General features: G+C 41.6%; 1 protein-coding gene across 1 annotated transcript in view; it reads left to right on the forward strand.

Annotated features, from left to right (window-relative positions):
• The first annotated feature begins 3,933 nt into the window (after positions 1-3,933).
• Positions 3,934-20,407, forward strand: part of CDH2 (cadherin 2) — a 234,111-nt gene continuing 217,637 nt past the window's right edge. Inside the window, exon 1 of the mRNA XM_017498094.2 lies at positions 3,934-4,410. Within this exon, the coding sequence (XP_017353583.1) occupies positions 4,351-4,410 (60 nt within the window). The 5' untranslated portion in view covers positions 3,934-4,350. The remainder of the gene's footprint in view (positions 4,411-20,407) is intronic.

Genomic DNA, 20,407 nt, shown 5'->3' on the forward strand with positions numbered 1-20,407 from the left:
AACAAGAGTAGATTTTTTTTTTTAATAGCCAGGTTTTTCTTCTAATATTGGGTCAGATCACTACTTCTCTGAGCACCAGATGAACGACTGGCTTGTGTTTAGCAGCCAGGTTGTATCAAAGATATGGATCTTTAAATGCCAAAATCACAATAAATAAGACAAGATGATCACACTAAGAAAAGCATATGAAAACTGAGAGCAGCGGAAAGAAAAGTAGAGTTATGTCCTCAATTTCACACATGCTTTGAAGAACAAAAAATTTGAAGAAAATAGTAGACAAATCCCTAGCATCATTATACTTTCTTCTTTAAAAAGGAAAATCTCTCCTCATCCCATATAGTTGAATTTTCCAATGTTAAAGGAACTTCCCAGAATAAGATAAAGGGCGAAGGTAAGAGTGGGAGTAAGAGAACCTGGGTCCCATTCTACGTTCCCTACTTGCCAGCTGATGGCCTTGTGTAGAGTGGAGAAGGGAGTCTTCATTCAACATTTGGGAAGGACACTGTGCTAGGTGTCAGAGACAAAGACAAGTATGGAGCAGGTGTGTGTTTATAGCGGGTGGGGAAGGGGAGGTGGGGGAGAGGAGGCTCCAGATTAGACTACTGCTGTTCAGCATTTATGTTCAAGGCAAGAAACTTTGTACACAAACATGCACATGGTGAATTTGTACATGTAGCATATCCTGTCTGACAAAACACACCAAAATTTATTACGATTTTTGAAATAAATGCTTAGAAACAAATCATCATGATCTCTACATACATATAAAAATGAATGCTTAGAAATGAATAATTGTGACCTCTACATACATATAAAAACTGGCCAAGTGTTCAGGGCACATCATTTAATCAGTCTTTCCATAATGCTTTGCAGACCTCTTGTTGTAAATAGGCATCACTCCACAGGTCAGAAATGAAGGATTAGATTGATTTTTGGTGTGTGAATTCAGTCATGTTTCATATTATTATATATTTTTTTCTTGTCTCCATTTATCCAACCCCTAATACCACCTGGGGTTGTTTCTCTGGGTCACTGACAATCCCCTGCATCCCTGGAGTTCTATAGGCTGATGGAAAACCAGTCTTCAGACAAGTAATGCTTTGAGCAGGGGCTAAAAATCTGAGCGTTTGGTCATCACTTGCCCAGAAAAATGAATGGCCCCATTAGCTAATCTTAGATATGATATTATAGAGGTAAAGCTGTGTTTGGATCTCATAGTCAACACTAGATCCACTTTCATTAACATCAAATGGATGCACAAAGTCTCCAACAGCATGATTTTAGACTAGACTATTCCTTCTTGTAATCAAAAGCCTATAATTATTAGCAAGATGTGGCTGATCAGGTGATCAACTTAAAATGAGGCAAGATTCTAAAACAATACACAACTACTGAAGAGTGAGAGACATGCAAATTGAACTTTTAAAAAATGCTGCCAGTGCTTACCTAAAGGATCAAAAACTGTTGGAATCACAAAATTCCTTGACTGACAGCCATTCCAAAGGAGATTTTGAAATCATAAGCCTTTAATTTATAAGAAACATGATGTTTAAACCTTCAAGTAAATACTACTAACAAGCAATAGAGTTATTCATGCTGAAATTTGTTCTATCTTTAAATTAATCAGAATGGCAATAAACATTAATGGCTACTGCTAGGAGCGATGAGGATGCAATCAAAACCCCATGTCCAGGGTTGAAGCTTAAATCTTAGCCATGGAGATGAGATCTATAAATCCCACTTTGGAATATAACAAACATATTCCCATATCTCGACTGAATTTTTACTATTCTTATGCATGACTCCCGGGATGCATAATTTATAAATACTCTATTGCAAAGATAACTTTTAGGCTGATTGGCACTAGTGTGAAAATAATACCTAGCAAAAAAAGAGAAAGGAAAAGAACAAGCACTTCTGATTACTATATTAGCTAAGTCTTTCATTTCAACTTTTAAATTTAATTAACATAACCTTTCTTATTCTTTTGAGAAGGAAGAAAATCCAGGAAAAAATTTGTTTCATAAGAAAACACAATATTATGTTTTAATTAAAATTGAGCGTCTCCCTATGAATATTAAATTTTTTAAAGCCTAGCCAGCAATAGTACATTATTAAAAGCTGCATCAGTTATGTCAAGAAATTAGTAGCTGATTTTTAAGGTTCATCATCAAATTCTTAAATGATTGGTATCTTGAAACTCAAATAACGTTAATATTTGTCATCCAAAGCAGAAAAGCAAGCAATAAAGGCAGAAAATATTCATTAACTGCAATGAAGTTCACCGACCTCCAAGTGTTGAAAAGCTTAGATAAAACGGGTATTTCTATTTACCTGTAAACCTTAAAAAAAAAAAAAAATTCTCGAAAATTTATTACCTCACCAGAGTTAGAAAAAACAAAAAACCAAAAACTTCTCCCCATCCCCCGTTCCATTCCACAAATGCTTGTGACTCAAACTTGTGAAGTCTCTCACTGTGTTGCCCTCCAAGTTCACGCTTTAAAGGAAGCCAATTGAAATCCTTTACATAGTGAGAATTCTTTATCAGTCATTTTATCTTTTAGATAATCCTATTTTCAGGAGGTCCGGCTTTTAGTTTCTCTTTTTTTAATTGTTGTTGGGGGTGGTAGGAGGGAGTAAAAAACTACCCTGAAACTGTTGGCCCCAAATGTGAACCATACCACTAACAGGTAGCAATAGAAAACCGGAAGATTTCAAATAAAATAACAAACATGCACACTCAGACTCCCAGAGGGGACAAAACAAAACACAAACACAAAAACTTGGGCTGTTCCAGTACAACTGCAAGGGTGGGAGCGGAGGTGCGAGCTCCAGAGAGGAGCAGCAGCCTCCGCCCTCCCCCGCCCGCAGGTGGCTCCCCGCGAGCGCCTCAGACAACAATAGCTAGGATGAGCTTGGCCTGTGTCCTTAGTTTGCTGAGTCTGCCGGGGCCCGGAAAGATTACCCATTATCAAAGAATGACAAAATAGAGAAACGTGCGTTAAGCTCCCAAGGAAGCATCCCCTTCCCCACCATTCCTCATCTCCATCAGACTCCCCACCGCGGACCAAAGATGAACCTGCTACCAATCAAGTTCCTGCGCAAGTTATTTTATTTCCCGCAGCCCCTCCACCTGCTGGGGCGGTGCTCGGCGCACCCCAGGCTTCCCTCCGGCGACCCCCCGCGGGCTGCAGCAAAATACGGGGCGCTTCGGCAGGGCGGGGGCGGGCGGCTGCCGCGGATCCGGCCGGCTACAGCCGCAGCTTGGTGGCCTCCGATTGGCCGCGACGCGGGCGGGGAAGCTCGGCGGCGGAGGGAGGCGGGGGCGGGGGCGAGGGCGGCGGCGGCGGCGGCGGCAGCGGGAGGGATAGGAGAGGGGAGCGGGCCGCGCAGCCAGGCAGCGCGTGCGGGGAGCGCGGGGAGAGCGGCGGCGGCTCGCCCAGGTCGCGCAGCGGAGGCCGAGCGGGGTGCGCGGTCGGCGACGGAGGGCGGCGCGCGCGAGTGAGCGGCGCAGGGCGAGGACCAGCGGGCGGGGACCAGCGGGCGGGTGCCGGTGCGCAGGCAGTAGGGGCTGCTGCGGCGGCAGCTGCGCGGGACGGAGCCGCGGCGGGAGCGGCCGCGCCGGCCCCTCGCCTCACCCCCTTGCGGCCGAGGCCGGAGAACAGTCTCCAACTCGCCAGGGGACTGGAAAGAGGAGCCGAGAAGCGGCCCTCGGCCCCCAGGCAGCGGAGGCGTGGGGCGGCGGGACTGCTGCTCTTTGTGGGTGCAGCGTTTACTGCCCGGAGCGCCCTCCCCGAGGCGCTGTCCCCGGCGTCTTCATCGCGCCGAGCGGCCCTGGAGCGGGGACCCGGAGGAAGCAAAACCGCGAGCCCGAAACCTCGCGTGGCGGAGCTCCTGGGGAGCGCCATCCGCTCCACTTCCACCTCCGCATCCTCCACCGGCCAAGGTCCCCGCCGCTGCATCCCTCCCGGCTTCCGCTGCGCTCCGGGCCGTAGCCGAGCCGCCTGCGCTGCCACAGCGGCCGCCTCCACACACACTCACAGACGCTCACACTCACACGCTTGCCTGCCCCGCTCCCCCGCCCCCTCCCCAGCTCCTTGATCTCTGGGTCTGTTTTATTACTCCTGGTGCGAGTCCCGCGGACTCCGCGGCCCGCTATTTGTCATCAGCTCGCTCTCCATTGGCGGGGAGCGGAGAGCAGCGGAGAAGGGGGTGGGGAGGGGAGGGGAGGGGAAGGGAAGGGGGTGGAAACTGCCTGGAGCCGTTTCTCGGCGCCGCTGTTGGTGCTGCCGCTGCCTCCGCCGCCGCCGCCGCCGCCTCCGGCTCCTCGCTCGGCCCCTCTCCGCCTCCATGTGCCGGATAGCGGGAGCGCCGCGGACCCTGCTGCCGCTGCTGGCGGCCCTGCTTCAGGTAAGCGGCGGTCCCCGCGGGCCGGGCCACGGGCGGGGTGGGGCGGGCGGCGCCAGGTCCCTTTGTTCCCCGCGCCGCTGCGGGGCCGGGCTGCGCACCCGGGAAGGGAGGTGCCGCGCCGCGGGGCCGGGAGCTGCGCAGGCATCAGGGTCGGGCCGGGCGCTGGGGCAGGGCTGCCGGGGCCAGCTGGTCTCTCGCGCCTCTCCTGGCGGGGCTCTAGGAGGCCGTTTGTGGGCCCCCTCTGCTCCTCCGGGGCCGAGCAAGCTTGCGGGGGGTGTCCCCAGACAGCAGAAGGGTGAGGCAGTATAACTCCCAGGTTTTTGCAGTTTTTTCTGCCTCTCGCCCCTCGTATGGTACTTTGCTCCAATTTTTTTTTTTTTTCCTGCAGGGGTGGGTCGCGAGTTTACAGTAGGAATTCTCACTTTGGTGTCTTAGTTGCGAGACTTGCCTCCACCTTACCCCACCCTGGCACCCATGCGCTTCCCGGTGCCTTAGGGCTCCACTCTCCTATTGTCTTTATCCCAGTCCGGAGTTGCCTCCTTTTCTTCTCTTGCCCTCACAATATTCTGTGTCCGTCCTACCTGGAAAGAAAACCTGGCCGCCTTGCCCCGAGGAGTCTCTGTCGACCCTCATCTGCCTCCAGACTTAGTCTGGCCTCTCAACGCCCAGTATCCCCCGAGGCTAGAAGTTCCGTTACGCGGCTGCTCCTCTCCCTCTGTCCGGCTGCCTTTGCCCTGCCTGCGCCCCGGGGGCGCCTTCGCCTGGAGCTTTCCGTACTTTTCACACCCTCGGGAGAGCGCCAGCGAGCCTTTTCATTTAATCTCTACTAAGAGGCTCCTCCTCGGCAGGAAGCACCTGCTCCAGTCCCGGTGCAGGTTCCCTCTCCTCGTTGGGCTGCGCGCTGCGGGTTCCCAGCCCGGCGCAGCCCAACTTTCCACCGCCTCCAGCCCCAGGGTGCTCCCAGGCTCCTTCCGACCAGCCAACCGGGGCCCGGAGCCCACTTCGCACAGCCTCGGCCGGGACCCTCTAGCTGGGCGGGTGCTGTGCCCTGGTCCCAAGTCGGTCTCCGTCTGCCCTGGGGTCCCTCGGAGGCTGCGGGAAAGGGGCGTGCTCGCCCTCGCCTCTTGGCAGGAAAATCCGCGGAGGGGGCCCCCTGCAAATCGCCCTCGGGTCAGAGGGAGGGTTGCTCTACTGCCAGCTGGCAGCCCCAAAAAGTGCGGACGCAGCTCGGAAGTGCCTCCTTTTCTTTTCTTGCCCTCACAATATTCTGCTCCGGGGGTGGGGATAGGTGGTGTGGATCGCCCCGCTCCGTAGTCTTCGCGGGTCAGGGTCTGGCGCGCTCCGGCCGGCGGGGCGGTTGAGGGGGTGCGGCGGGGTCGGGACGGGGCTGGCGCCTGCAGCCTCTCCAGCTTTCTCCCGAAACCCCCTAGACGGGTGTGTGCCGCCCCGCTCGGAGCCCTGTCCATGGTGCGCCATGGCGCCGCATGCCTGGCCCTCCCGGCTCCACGCTCTCCTCCCGGGGGTCGTGCTCTCTCACTTTCTGGTTCTCCCCACCCCTGCCTCCCAGGCCGCCCGGGTCCCGGCGTTCCTTTCCTCTTTCTTAGATCTCTTCTTTTGTTCTTTAGTCTCCTACCGGTTTTCTCCCCTTCCCCCACTCGCCATCCCCCCCGACTCGGCTCTCTCCTGACTCGGGGATTTCAGAACTATTAGACTAGACATTTTTGGCCTTTGCAGTTTTGGATGGAATTCCTTCTAACTTGGGGGAGGAGACCTGCCAGTCACTTGCTAACAAAAGTACCTCCTGTTATAAAACCGCCCTTTATTCTCCCAACGCACACTCCTCATTCTTTCACCTCCTGTCACTTCATTTATTGTTTCTTCTTTAAAAATGGGGTTTATTAAAGAGCTTAGGCTGCAGGAAGAATAATAAAAAAAAAGTCCTGCTTCTAAAATGTTTGAAGTTAAGAGGAAGGCAAGACAGACTTAAGACTCCTGTGTACGTTAGGCTTTTTTTTTTTTTTTTAAACGACGTAGATACACATTTTTAAAAAAGTCTTTAAAAGCGTTAATTTTTGGACGGCATTGGATCGTCTTATTTACAGAAAGTAAATCCTCAGAGTGTGAATCCAGCAGCAGATGGTTTTCACAAACTTTTTCATCTAAAAGTGAATTTTAATTGAATACTGTGCAGTGAAGTTAGGACACGAAGAGACATTTGTTGGTCGCGAATGCTGTGGGAAATCTGTGTGTGTTACAAGTGGAGCACTCTCGTTTTCTGTTTTAGTCATCTGCCTTGAAGTCAGGTGTGAATTTTCTGTCATTTTTTTTCTTAGGCATTTCTAAAAATATCGTTTATAAGCATTAAATAATGTGCTTTTCTTTTCCATTTTATGTTCTTTCTCCGTTTCTTCTATACCAATGTTGTTGACTTTTTAAACCTTCAGAAAAGGAGAAATTTTAACTTTGTCATCAAGTTATTTGGCAGTCCTCTAATTCATGAGTACAAGTCAAGCAGTAACATTGAGTGATTTGAAAGGTCATTAAGAGTGGAAGCAGAGCAGTTTATGCAACGTGAGTTTTAGGGTTAAGTGCACCATGTGGATTGTACAACTGAGATTAGAAATGACTTTGTACTAATGGTCTGCTTTACACGCCAGAACAACAAAGCTCTATCTGCAAGGTGAAAGTGGCCGCTCTGCAGTCAGCTGCTATTCAGTCTAGGGCTTTTTTTTTTTTTTTCCCCCAGACTGAGCAGCCCATAGTTTTAGAAAAGAGAATGTGTAGGTTATTAGTACAGATACAGAGCATCCTTTTTTTATATGAACTAAATATAATTGGATATTCAAAGGATTCTGCCTTTGTTACCTGAAGTGTCTGTGTTCCTTATTTTACTTTGAGAAATTCTTTACTAGGTTAGTTATTCTGTTACTTAGATTTACATAATTCTAGTCAATTTTGCATATTATGTTCAACATCAAGATTTTCTTTAGTCTTTCTCATTTTAAGATATTAGCATTTTTTACATTTAAAAATCCGAACTTGAGCATTCAGCTTACCTGATAAGAGATAAAATATTCTGTCACAAACTTATGAACAGCTTTTCTTTTAAAAAATACAAGTGACTTTCAAATCCTTATATAGGTTTATTGTTAAGAAAAAAAAATTGACCTAGTTAATTAATATGTTAGAAACCAGTGTTTTTCTAGTCCACATCTTAATTGTGTAACCCCATTGTTCTAATTTAAATACGTTTGTATGGGTTATGGGGCATCTAGGACAGTATTTTAATGTTCATGGAAATTCAGAGCTCTTAGACTTAACACATAGGTCCTGGTTTCAACCCTGCATGAAAACCTTGGAAAAAAAGATGCATAAACCTTACGTGTTTTTCACCTATTTGGTACAGATTTTAAAGAGGTTAGTATTCAACATATGAAACATACATAAAAAGAAGCAGCTTTTTCTAGAATGTGGCAAGGATTCAGCAATCATCTTAAGTGTAAAGCATGTGTTTTTTCTCAGTGTTTATTTCATTTTCATGTGCCTTTGAAACATAAGTTCTTGTGAAAAGAAGAATTAAGTTAGTTGGGGTTCACGGTTTGTTTTACTTACTAGACACAGTTATGTATATTTCTGTGCTTTTCTTAACTTGAGGCATGCAGTCATTACTAATAGGTGGTAAGTTACAAACTTGCTAGGTGTAATTTGAATAACAATATTTTGTATATCCTCACATTTTTAAAAGACTATTAAGCCTTAGGTACTTTCTGACTTTTATACCTTCATCAAAGTCTGCCCTAACCTTCTAAAAGTTCACACTGAGATTTTACAAGGATTTCCTTTTTAGATATTGCTTTTTACTTGTAGAGACTAAAGTCTTTCTGGAGCAGATTATTTTTATGATAGTATTTGGCACCAAACTGTCCTTAATTTTCTTTTTCATTAAAAAAATTTCAGTTCTTAACTGTTGTGCCTCATTAATCTTTAGGGTTATTAATAGGGAAATGTCAAGACTTAAAGCAACAGTTAATCTTGCTTTAAATCCAATTTTTTTTTTTTAATCCTAAGTGATTAAAATCCCCATCTTTTTTTCAAGGGGATATTATGAAGTTAGAAGAGTGATTTTTAAATAAAAATCAGAACTTTTCTTTAAGAATTGTATTATTTGTATCTACACTATCATTTTTCCCAGGTTAACATTCAGATTTGTTCCTTTGGCTCAAATACAAAGAGTAATCAAGTTTAAGCGCTGCTTAGATTTGGTGGTGGATTTTGTCAGCCATTTAAAAACATGATAAGATTTTAAAATTTGGACTTTGTCATCTGAATAAGTATGTCACTTCTGACCTCAGTACACCTTCTGGAAGCTAAGTATTTTCAACTTGGGTTAAGGGTTTTAAGTTGAAACATAACTGGTAACAACAAATCTCTATGTTTCACATTTCTATTTTTTTCCTCAAATTTTATTTTTAACTTTTCAGAAAAAAAAAATCAGTTAATTTGAGCATATGCTGGTCTTTGTATTTAACTAAATACATGTAAGTTTTAATTAAACAACCCTATCCATGCCAAGGAAGAGGTATATACAGATTAATATTTTAGTAAGAGCTATATCTTCTGCATGTATTAAGTGATGGGTCTGAAGTAGGCAGAACAATTCGCAAGCTAAATGGAACTTTTTGAAAGATATAGATTTAAAGATTGTGATTTATTTTATGATAGAGTCTCTTTAAGGAAAATTTAGGTTAAATCCTGCTTAGATTTTTATTTTTTGTTACTCCTTGGTACTCAGTGCACTTCCTTGTCTGTGCTTCCAACTGTACTTACAGCATCCTTGGATTGCATGCATATACACACACACACAGACACACAAACACCCCCCGCATGTATGATTGGGTCTGTTATATATGTATGAGTGTCCTGCAATACTGCGTACAGTCTAACATGAAGTGTCAATCAGTAGTTGATTGATTACTTACGTCATGAAAGGTGGTTTAGGTACCCGACAGTATAATAACTGATCTGTGCAAGTGAGATGTCCTTGTGTAGTGTCAAGGGCAAGAGCTAGTGTCAAGAGCAGGAAGCATGGGATTCTAATGTCGTCCAGATGTAGCCTACTCTGTTAAACTCTCCTGACTTCATTTTCCTCAACAGTAAAATGTTGGGCTGGTTGGATTAGTTGATCTTTTTTTTTTTTTTGAGACAGAGTTTCGCTCTTCTTACCCAGGCTGGAGTGCAATGGCGCGATCTCGGCTCACCGCAACCTCCGCCTCCTGAGTTCAAGCAGTTCTCCTGCCTCAGCCTCCTGAGTAGCTGGGACCACAGGCATGCACCACCATGCCCAGCTAATTTTTGTATTTTTAGTAGAGACAGGGTTTCACCATGTTGACCAGGATGGTCTCGATCTCTTGACCTCATGATCCACCCGTCTTGGCCTCCCAAAGTGCTGGGATTATAGGCGTGAGCCACTGCACCCGGCCGGATTAGTTGATCTTTAAGAGTCTGTCAGTTGCATGATTCTTGGAGTTACTTAAAAAATATCTCAAATACAGCTCCTTTTCAAAGGTTGTAGAAAGGCTTTTTTTCAGCCTAAAGTGTAAGAATTTTCAGATACTTGGAGTGATAGAATGTGAGTTGTGAAGATCTGTTAACTGTAGTTTATCATAAGTGATAGTTAAACGTTTAAAGTTATTTGTATTTTTATATGCCTAAACTTTATTTTTTTTATTGGCTGTGCTGCCTTTGCCAGTAAAAGTAAACATTTTTGGGGAGTGGTTTAGGATTAAAGGAAGGTAAGTGTAATATCACTGAGAATAAAACATTTATTAGTTTTGTGTGCTCATGTTTCTTTGAGAAAAGTCAGCCTTCAGGAGAGCCACTGAATTGAGTGATGGGCTCAACATTAAACATATAAGTGGATTAGCATTAAAAATGTGCTCTTTGTCAAGTTCTTCTCTAGCTTTTTTTGTACAGGTATTTATCATAAACACATGATATAGATACATATATGAGGATATTAGTTGACGCATTGCTTATGATTACAAAGATTCGATTATTTGATCTCTAAAAGTCCAGGAGTAAGAAATGATTTAATAAATTATGGTATAATGTGAAGCAGATTTAATAACACCTGCTGTGGGGAACAAAACATTTTCTACTAGGTCAGGTTCAGGAAAGTGATTGTTAAGCCACCTCATGTTTTGGTAATAGTCATGCACCTAAAAGAGCTACAGAGGGCCAGGCGCGGTGGCTGACGCCTGTAATCCCAGTATTTTGGGAGGCCGTGATGGGCGAATCACAAGGTCAGGCGATCGAGACCATCTTAATATGGGGAAACCCCGTCTCTACTGAAAATACAAAAAATTAGCCGTGTGGTGGCATGAGTCTGTAGTCCCAGCTACTCGGGAGGCTGAGGCTGGAGAATAGATTGAATCCAAGAGGCGGAGGTTGCAGTGAGCCGAGATTGCAGCACTGCTGCACTCCAGCTTGGGCAACAGCAAGACTCTTGTCTCAAAAAAAAAAAAAAGACAGCTACAGATAAGTAAGGACAACCAAAATAAATGGTATTTTGAATGAGGATTAATTTGACAGAGCACACAGTATAAGCTGTAACTGAAGAATATGTAATCAAACAGATGAAGATAACACTAGGAAAATCCAAGTTATGTTTAGAACAACCTATAGCAGCCTGAGCTATAAGTAGATCAGAGGAAGATTGGCTGAATTAATGGATAGCTAAATAATGGATAAGTTTCCATGCTGATACCACAGAATGACCACTCTGTGTTGAGTTCTCTGTGCCTGAGAGATTATACTAGTTGGATAAACCATGATGATATGTCTTACATTCTCCTGACTGACTGAATGTTTAACTTTTCATCTGTTTCAATAGTGGAAGTGTAATTGAAAGTTGACCTTACTAGTATCTGGAACTGGAGATGCAGAAGAACATTTAGGAATGTCCTAATTCCAGTATAGGAATCCGAGTTCTAGTGTATCCACTGCCTCGATTAAGTAAGCAGTTTAACTTGGGTTTTTCAAAGTAGCATTGGGAGAATTAGTTGTATAATGCTTTAAAGCAGCTTTAGCTATTTAGAAAAAGTTGCTGTTCTAAATATGATATGGCAATTATAGTAGAGTAACTTGGAGAGATGTTTGATCCATGATCTGTTCTTAGATTTTCTTTCATAAAATATACCTACCTGTAATTTAAAAATTAGTGTACTTACATACTCCCATATATTGTAACTTTAATTTTAATGTTGATTTTTATGTAATTAAAAACATTACTTGGCCATATTAATTTAAAACATATATGCCCAGATTTTTGTCCCATTCTGATATGTTATTTAATGTTTGGGTAGATTAAATAATACTTTTTAAAAAGTAAAAGGTACATAGGTTGGAGTTTTTAATTATTCAAGAAATTGCTGGCACTAAAAATATAAAATGACTCTTCTCTCATTATTAAAATATATTTTGAGTTTTCTTAACTTTCTTCTGTTGTGTTAAATCTTGAACTTTGGTGCTACTGCTTTCATTAAGGTTTGTATGGACTGCCCTTTTAATTTTTTTCCCACATCTGCAGTTTCAAGACATTTCCCAATTTATTTTATTTATTTCCCAGTTGTCAGCAGGTCATTCATAGAACTCAGTAGAGCAGATATAGCAAAGAAAACCCTTGAAACTAGGTATTTGCCGCCTCTTTAAAGAGTTTTTTGTGCAAATATCTGGTATTGAACTTCAGAAATGAAATATTTTTAACTTCAGGGAAAGAAACTACTATGTTGTTTCAGTTAATTGTTTCTATACCTCTATGAGATAGGTGGTTTTATTCTCATTTTAGAGATGATAAAAGTGGAACTCAAACGTTTTGAATATGATGAGAATCCAGAACAAAACCGTATTTATCATAGTCAAGTTGGACTTGACTACAAAGCATCTAGGTTTCTCCCTTTATCAGACTGCAGCCTTTTTTGTGTAATACCTAGAGAAAATATCACAATAAAGAAGAGTTTCAGTTTCTCTCTACTGGGTTGATTTTTTTTTTCTTTAAATAATTAACTTTTGAATTGCACTCTCTGTTTAAACTTGGCCTTAAATATTTTGCTTTCTTTTGGCATCTGAAGCCAAAACATAATGCTTCGTTAAAATTTCATTCATTTTTCATATGGTCTTTAGGAGAAGGAAAGCATTTTAGAGGCATTTGTAATCAATTTTTAAAAGTTCTTTAAAATGTCTTGATCAACCAATAATATGCTGATAAGTACTCGAAAATAATTTTGTTTTATATGAATCTTGGAACTTAAAATACTTTCTGAAAGCCTATAAACTCTCAGTCCACAGACTACACATTTTTTTGAAACCCTTTTTTCCATATTCTTCAGGGTGAAATTAAATGCAAAAGATTCCACCACCAAGTTTTGAAAGTTTTAATGTTTGATGCTCAAACATTTTCTGTGTTTGAACACTTGACATTACTTTTCTCACACAGATAAAGTTATTTGTCATATTTTAATATACATGTCTACATCTCAAAATGACCCATTACAGAGAGGTTCCAGTGAATATTCTGTGGAGTAACTGAGCATGGTTACTGATTTGTTTGCTGCTGGGAAAAACCTAGAACTATTTTACTTGTAACTTGACCTGTTGTTGGTGGGTGGATACACTTGGCTTGACTGTAATCTTGCATGAAATGTCTGTTTGTTGGTTGGGAAGCTATTAAGTAGAACCTGAAATAAAGGACTAAAACAACGTTAATTTTGCTAAATTTAAAGGGGCTATAATCCCCTCTCTGCTCAACATAAATATTTAATAAACTGGAAACTGTGACCACTTTTATTATTTTTCCTTTTGTTGTCTTAATTGGTTAACAAAGACATTCAGAGTCTGAAGTTCATTCTTTATGGCTTTCGGGTTGAGTAAATAAAGTCTGTAAAAGTGAAAATATTGGCCCTTTTTAGCTCCTTTGGCACCCATTCTTGGTAAAGTCTGTTTGGTGTCAACGCCTCCACGATTGGGTACTAATATCCTGCTTCCTCATACGATATTTTAAGGAACTCAAAATTCAGATTATACACATATAAGACACACATATACATTTACTTTATGGAAGTGTCAAATGCATACAGGAAACTGTACGTAAAAGTGGACAACCTGCTAAATGTTCCTAAATGGAACATACTAGTTAATTAGCACTGAAGCAAGACAGAGTTTTACTAGCACCTCCTTCAATTTTAACCATTCCTCATTGGTAACTATTTATTTGACTTCCAACAGCATGATTATTTTTACTTATTTGTACTTTATGAAACCATTTTCTCTTTTGTCTCTGGCATCTTCCACTCAGTATGCAGAATCTTCCCTATATTTATGTTATGTATTTATAATTTTCACAAAATTAGGAAAGACTTATGGACACTATAGAAATATACTGGCGATAAGGGAGTTGAAAATTGTTTTAAAAAGGAAAGATTAATTTTTTTTTTTTTTTTTGCCGCTAAAGTTCACTTGCACATTTATAGTATCAAGCCACTAATTTGTGAGTTTTCTGACAATGTCTTGCCATACTTCTAGTAGTTTGTCAATATCACTTCGGCCAAATGCCAAAGACATTTGGAATTCCGTAGTTATAGTCTCTCTTGTCCTTCCTTTTATTAGAAGGAGTCCCAGAGACAAATAACTAAATATTTTTCTGACCTGAAGTTTTTAATCAGAAGATTTAGGTGTTAACAGACTTTAATCTTTTCAGTGATGCTTCTTAATACCTCTCTGAGCTTACTAGTGACCCACTTTTCAACAACGCTTTACCCAGTTTGTTTTTTTGTTTTTAATTTTGAAAAGGTTACATTGAGGAGTTTCTAATCCCACACACTCCTAGCTTTCTGGGCATTCATTGTGTATCTCAGTACCATTTACCATTTTTTTATGTTCGTATATCTTTTTTAAAGATCTGAGAATCTGCTATGAGGGATGCAGATTGCCCACATTTGTCCCAGGATCTGTCTTTCTAGAGGCCTTTTCTGTTTGTAATGGTTTAGTAGCTCTAGATTGCTAGTAGAGGATTCCATGCATAATGGTGAAGACCAAGGAGTCAAATTTCATGGTAATTGCCCACCAAGGATTTGTTGGCTTCAAAGCTTCTCTAATTTATTTATCTTCTACAATGCGTGGACTTAATTTTACCTTATTTTAAAGATTGTGCTCTTGATGTGGCCTTAGCTTTTGATATGTAATTTGTATTTCACTTGCTTTTGCTTCTACACATTATTTTTCTACCATAAAATAATTATGTACATATAATGTTTGTGTTTGAGGCTTTACATCTTATTCACAGTTCTATCTTTTCTGTTTGACAGATAAATTTGGGGAGAATATTATTACCACTGATTTAATTTACAAATTAATTTAGAATTAAGTACCTCGCAAATTAAACTGAGTTAAATTCACGATTTGGTTTATGATCCTTCCCTTTATTTGTGGCCTTCTTGATGAAGCTGTGTTTTAAAGGGAGATAGCGGAGTACTCAAACGTGGATAACAGTGGGGTATTTTGCAGATGGCTTCTAACATTTTAGGGTGGAAAATAAAAGCATTTTGAAAAACAGGTTACTTTTTTTAGTATTTGTATATATAATAACAGATACTGTCAATGTTGTGATTCCTTATTTTCCTAAGTCTTGATTCTTCATAGTTAAAAATACACACACACATATGTATGAGTGTGTCCAGAATACTATTCTTCGGTGGGTAAGCAATCATGTAAATTGAGGCCTGTCTACCTCCAAAGACAGCTTTCTCAAACCTCATGCTATGTCAGATATTACTTATCTGTTTATGTTTTCACCTATAGATGTTTTACTTATTTGAAATTTACTTTTCTAGTTGTGTGGAAGGAAGTCTTGCTTTTTTTTCCCCCTAGATTTGTATATGTGGTGATATACCCAATAATACATCTAGCATTTGTTAAAGTTTCTGTTTTTCTGAACTGAAATGCTTCTTTTATCAAGTACAACGTTGCTGTAGATTTTTAAATCGTTTTCTTTCTTCCCTCTTATGTTACAGTGACTTAATAGCCTGGAGAAGCGGTGTGACACACTGGTTAAGATTGGGGACTGTGGAGCCAGATTTGCATTGGTTCCCTGGCTCTGACACTTGTTTTTTGTGTGGACTTAGACAACACATTTGATAGTTCTCTCTCAGTATGCCCATCTGTAAAATGGGGATAATAAATAATATCTATCATAAGGTTGTTATGAAGAGTAAATGGGTTAATGTGTCCGTGTGTATATGTGTGTGTGCGCGTGCGCATATGTAAATCACTTAGAAACACGCTTTCAGGCTGAGTGTAGCAGCTCAGAGTTGTAATTCCAGCACTTTGGGTGGCTAAGGCCGGAGGATAGCTTGACCCCAGAAGTTTGAGAACAACCTGGGCAACATAGTGAGACCTCCCTCTCTAGAAAAAATAAAAGAATTAGCTGGATGTGGTTGCTGGGTATGGTAGCGGACACCTGTAGTCCCAGCTACTCCAGAGGCTGAGGCAGGAGGATCACTTGAGCTCAGCAGTTCAAGGTTACAGTGAGCTATGATCATATCACTGCACTCCAGCCTGGGCAACAGAGCAAGGCCATGTCTATAATAATAATAACAGAAGTGCTTTTATATAGTGAGCAAGATTTTGGATATTTTACGAAGATTTTGCAACCTGGTCATTACCATTGTTTTTACACAAACACAGTTAACAGATAACATAATTGTTTGAATAAGTTTGAGAACTTCATGCAAGACTTTGTTCTATGTTCAGTATGACAACCAGTTAAATTATAGCTCTGCGGGGACTACCTACCACCAGTGTTCCATCGACCACACTTGAAAACCACTATTGAAGGGCAAATATTTTAACAACCCTCCTTAAATTTTGACAGATATTATCTAGGCTGATACACTTCCACTATCTTTATAATTAGGGAAAGTAATTATTGTATGTAGAGTGTTATTCTGCCAGTGTTTTGATTTGGAAACAGCAGGTATATCAGACAGGAGCTTTTCTGGTGTCTCTTTTTAGATCTGTTTCTTGCTTCTGTAATTCATTCTTTCATATGCTAGTAAGGACCCATGTGTGCATACACATGGGAGTCTGTGTGTGTATGTGTGTGTGTGTGTGTGTGTGTGTGGGACTAGGCTAGAACCAAAGTTACTCGGCCTCTGAATGCTTTTAACATGATGATGACAACACCGTAGAGGAGAAGGTTGAGTGTAATGTTACCATACTGGTTGATGCTAGCGCAGCATCTGGGAAAACAGGGAAGGTAGATTCATTGTTCTCATAGATGCTGATGGTTTATTGATGATTGGATGCAGGAAATTCTGCCTTTAATTTAGTGTCTTTCTATCCTAATAATAGCTTTTCATTTTTTTAGTAATTGCTATGTACCAGGCTTGATTGAAAGCACTTTACATGTATTAACTCATTAGATTCGCCCGAAAATATACCCAGTTCACATATTAGGACACCAAAGCGCAAGGCGAGGTTATCTGAGCTGTGCAAGGTTATTTTGTTAAATGATGGAGCTGCAGTTTAAATGCAAGCAGCCTGATGTCAGGGCCTGTGTTTCTAGGTTTGATATGTATTTGAATCCAGGCAGAAAAAAACAAAAGCAAATTGACATCCATTTCTATTTTATATACATATGAAGATCACTTTCAAAAAATAACTTTTTATTGTGAAGTGTGATATGATAGAGGAGTCTATAAAGCATATGTGTACAATTTAAAGGAAAATTAAAGCATATGAAGTACATCAGTGCAACTACCAGCCTGGTTAAGAAAATGGAATATTCCTACTACCTTGGACATCCCCATAGTACTGCTTCCATTCCCCTCTGTCCTCCCAGAGATAACTACTATCTGGATTCTTCTAATATTTATTCATTGCTTTTCTTTGTAGTTTTATCATCTATGTAGATACTCTTTAAATATATAAAGAGGAGACATGTTTTTATATATGTGTATACATCATGCATAGAGTATACATGTATCATGCATGTGTATATATAATGTATTTTTCTGTGCTTTGCTTTTTCTACTCAGCATTATGTTTGTAAGATTGAGCTGAGTTGTGTAGCTGTAATTTGTTCATTTCCACTGCTGTAGAGCATTGCATACTATGAATATGGTACAATTTACTTATTTGGTTTATTGTTGATGGACTTGGGTGTGTGGTTTCGGATTTTTGCCGCTGTCAGCATTCTTATGCATGCCACCTGGGTATAAATGCCAGGGATACTCTAGAGCTGTGTTCCCCAAACTTTATGAGAATCACCAGAAAGCTTGTTAAAAGATGGATTCCTGGCCCTAGCCCTGGTCGTCTCATTCAGTAAGCCTCCAGTAGAACCTGAGAATTTGCCTCTCTGGCAAACTCCCAAGTGATAGAATGCTAGTCTGCTCTTGGATATGTACCAAGGAGTAGAATTGCTAGAATTCAAGGTTTGCGTGTTTTCATCATTACTAGCTAATGCAAGATTGTGTTTTCCATACTGGTCTGCCGGTGCTATGTGCATTTGTTCCCCTAATTTTAGGATACTTGTAGTAGTCAAACTTCAACATTATAAAATATCTGGCGGACTGCGTAATAGTATCTCATTTTGTGTAAAATTTGAATTTTCCTGGTTTCTGATGAGTTCGAGAGGATTTTTCTATGTGTTTTGGCCTTTTTGTTTGCCTTGAAGTGTCTCTAAGAACACTAGCCTGTTGGATAAAGTTCGTAACTTGTCTGTAGCTTGGCCTTGCTATGTGTTGCTCATTTTCTCCACCTAATGTTTTCAGTCATGGATTGTAAAGGTATGTTTTGAAGCATTGAGAACATTCTTGATAGTGGTCACAGGGAATTAGTATTTACTGAGTGCTTACTATGAGCCAGGCCAAGCACTTGACCTGCATTTTCATATAATCCTCACATCAATCCTCACCAATAGATGACGTTGTTATCATTATCCATTTTACAGATGTCTGAACAGAGATTGACTTAAACCGCTCACCTGAAGGCACTCTGGCTGCGAGGTGGCCGACCAGGGCTTTAACAGTGCTTTACTTTCCTGATAACAACTTGCCAGTTCCCTGAAAGTCTGCAAAAGAATGGACCCAGTGGGAGCAAGATTAGTCTATTCTAGACTTTAAAAGATTGTTGCCTGAAGGAGCATTTGGACTTTAGAATGAGGATTTAAAGGATCTCAGCTTCATGGAGCAAACTTTGGGCTTAAGAATGGGAATTGGGAAAATCTAGCAGATTAAGCCAGATGCAGGATAGGCTACCAAAGAAGCAGGCGGTTTCTGCCGCCGGCCATGCAGCTTCTTGGTGGTGACTTGGAGACACAAGTATCTGATGAACTGTTGATAGTTCTTTCTGTGAGCCACTCTGTTTCTCCTGACCTCACCCCACCTTGGCCCAGTTCTGTACTCACCCGACAGTGTAGGGGCACATGTGGCTCTCAGTTCCTAGCACTTGTGCTCGCCTAAGTACGTGAGGGGTCTTGGTTGTGTGCCTCAGACTCTCAGCACAGAGACATCCTTGTGGGCCTGAGATCCTGCTGGCAGTTTAACAATGTTATTTGGACCAACTTCTTTTTGATCATTTAGCCTTGGCCTTTGAGTGTTGAGTAAGATTGAGACTTTGTAGATAATTTTGTCGTCTTTGAAGGGACCTAAGCAATAGTGCTCCTTATCTGTCTCAATTCTGGACAAATAAGACAAAAGAATCAGTTGATAGAGAACTAAAATTACATTTATTACTGATAAAGACAAGGTTGGAGAATGTGGCTAAATGTTTCACATGTCAGGTTTAGTTACCCTTGGACTCCCATCTTCAACAGTGCTCCCATCTGGGGAACCTGCCCCACTAAAACCTATAGCTTAACAACATTTGCATGACATAAGTGGCGTGGCTCTCACAGGAAAAAAAGGTGATGCCTGGGCTCTAGATGCCCACTTGCTTTATCCAAATTGGCCAGAAGTCAAGAATATCATTTCTGATGCAGCTCCCACTACATGGAAGTAGAGGATAAGGGTTATACTCTCATGGTCCCGAAATTATGGATTGACTGTTAAGCCCATGGTCTTAGTCATCAAGTGTGTGCTTATCCCAAAATGTGGCAACTGCCTTCAAAGGGTGAGATGGGTATCTGTCAAGACGGTCTTCTTGAAGTCTTGGAAGATCTATAGCTGTGCTGTTTTTTTTTTTTTTTTTTTTTTATGGTCTCATTCTGTCGCCCAGGCTAGAATGCAGTGACACAATCTTGGCTCACTGCAGCCTCCTCCCGGCTCAAGCTGTTTTCCTGCCTCAGCCTCCCAAGTATCTGGGACTAAAGGTGTGCATCAATACGCCCAGCTAAGTTTTGTATTTTTTGATAGAGATGGGGTTTCACTGTGTTGGCCAGGCTGGTCTCAAACTCCTGACCTTAGGTGATCCACCCACCTTGGCCTCCCAAAATGCTAGGATTACAGGCATAAGCCATTGCACCAGGCCAACTTTACTCTTTAAAAAAAGAGTCCCAAAACCAGAGCCTAATGGGGGCATGCAAGATGATCATGGCAATAGTTTTAACAGTTTTCAGAGTTCGAAAGCAAACCAGTCTCTGCTCCTGGAAGAGTCATCCAGGCGAAACTGTTTCTCAGTGTTCCAAAGTGCACAGTAGAGAGCTCATGGTATGTGAAGGATAGATTGATAGTGGGCAGAGAAAATATTCTTCATTTTAACCTTTCCAGGATGCTGGTCAGTCTAAGCCTCTTGTCTGTAATCTGCAGTCTTTGAACTAAACAAAATTGAAAGGGGAGAATGGAAACATAAAGATACTGAATATGCTAGGTGAGATAAAAGGCACCTCAACTAAGACGAGGACCATCGGACATTTCTGAGCCTTGTGCTAGGTGGCAGCATCTCAGATGCCAGCTTTCTGAGGGAAAACCCGGTATGCATGAGTTACTACAAATGGTAAATAGGA

Source organism: Cebus imitator, unplaced genomic scaffold (genome assembly GCF_001604975.1).
Source record: "Cebus imitator isolate Cc_AM_T3 unplaced genomic scaffold, Cebus_imitator-1.0 Scaffold12, whole genome shotgun sequence".
Lineage (NCBI taxonomy): Eukaryota > Metazoa > Chordata > Mammalia > Primates > Cebidae > Cebus > Cebus imitator.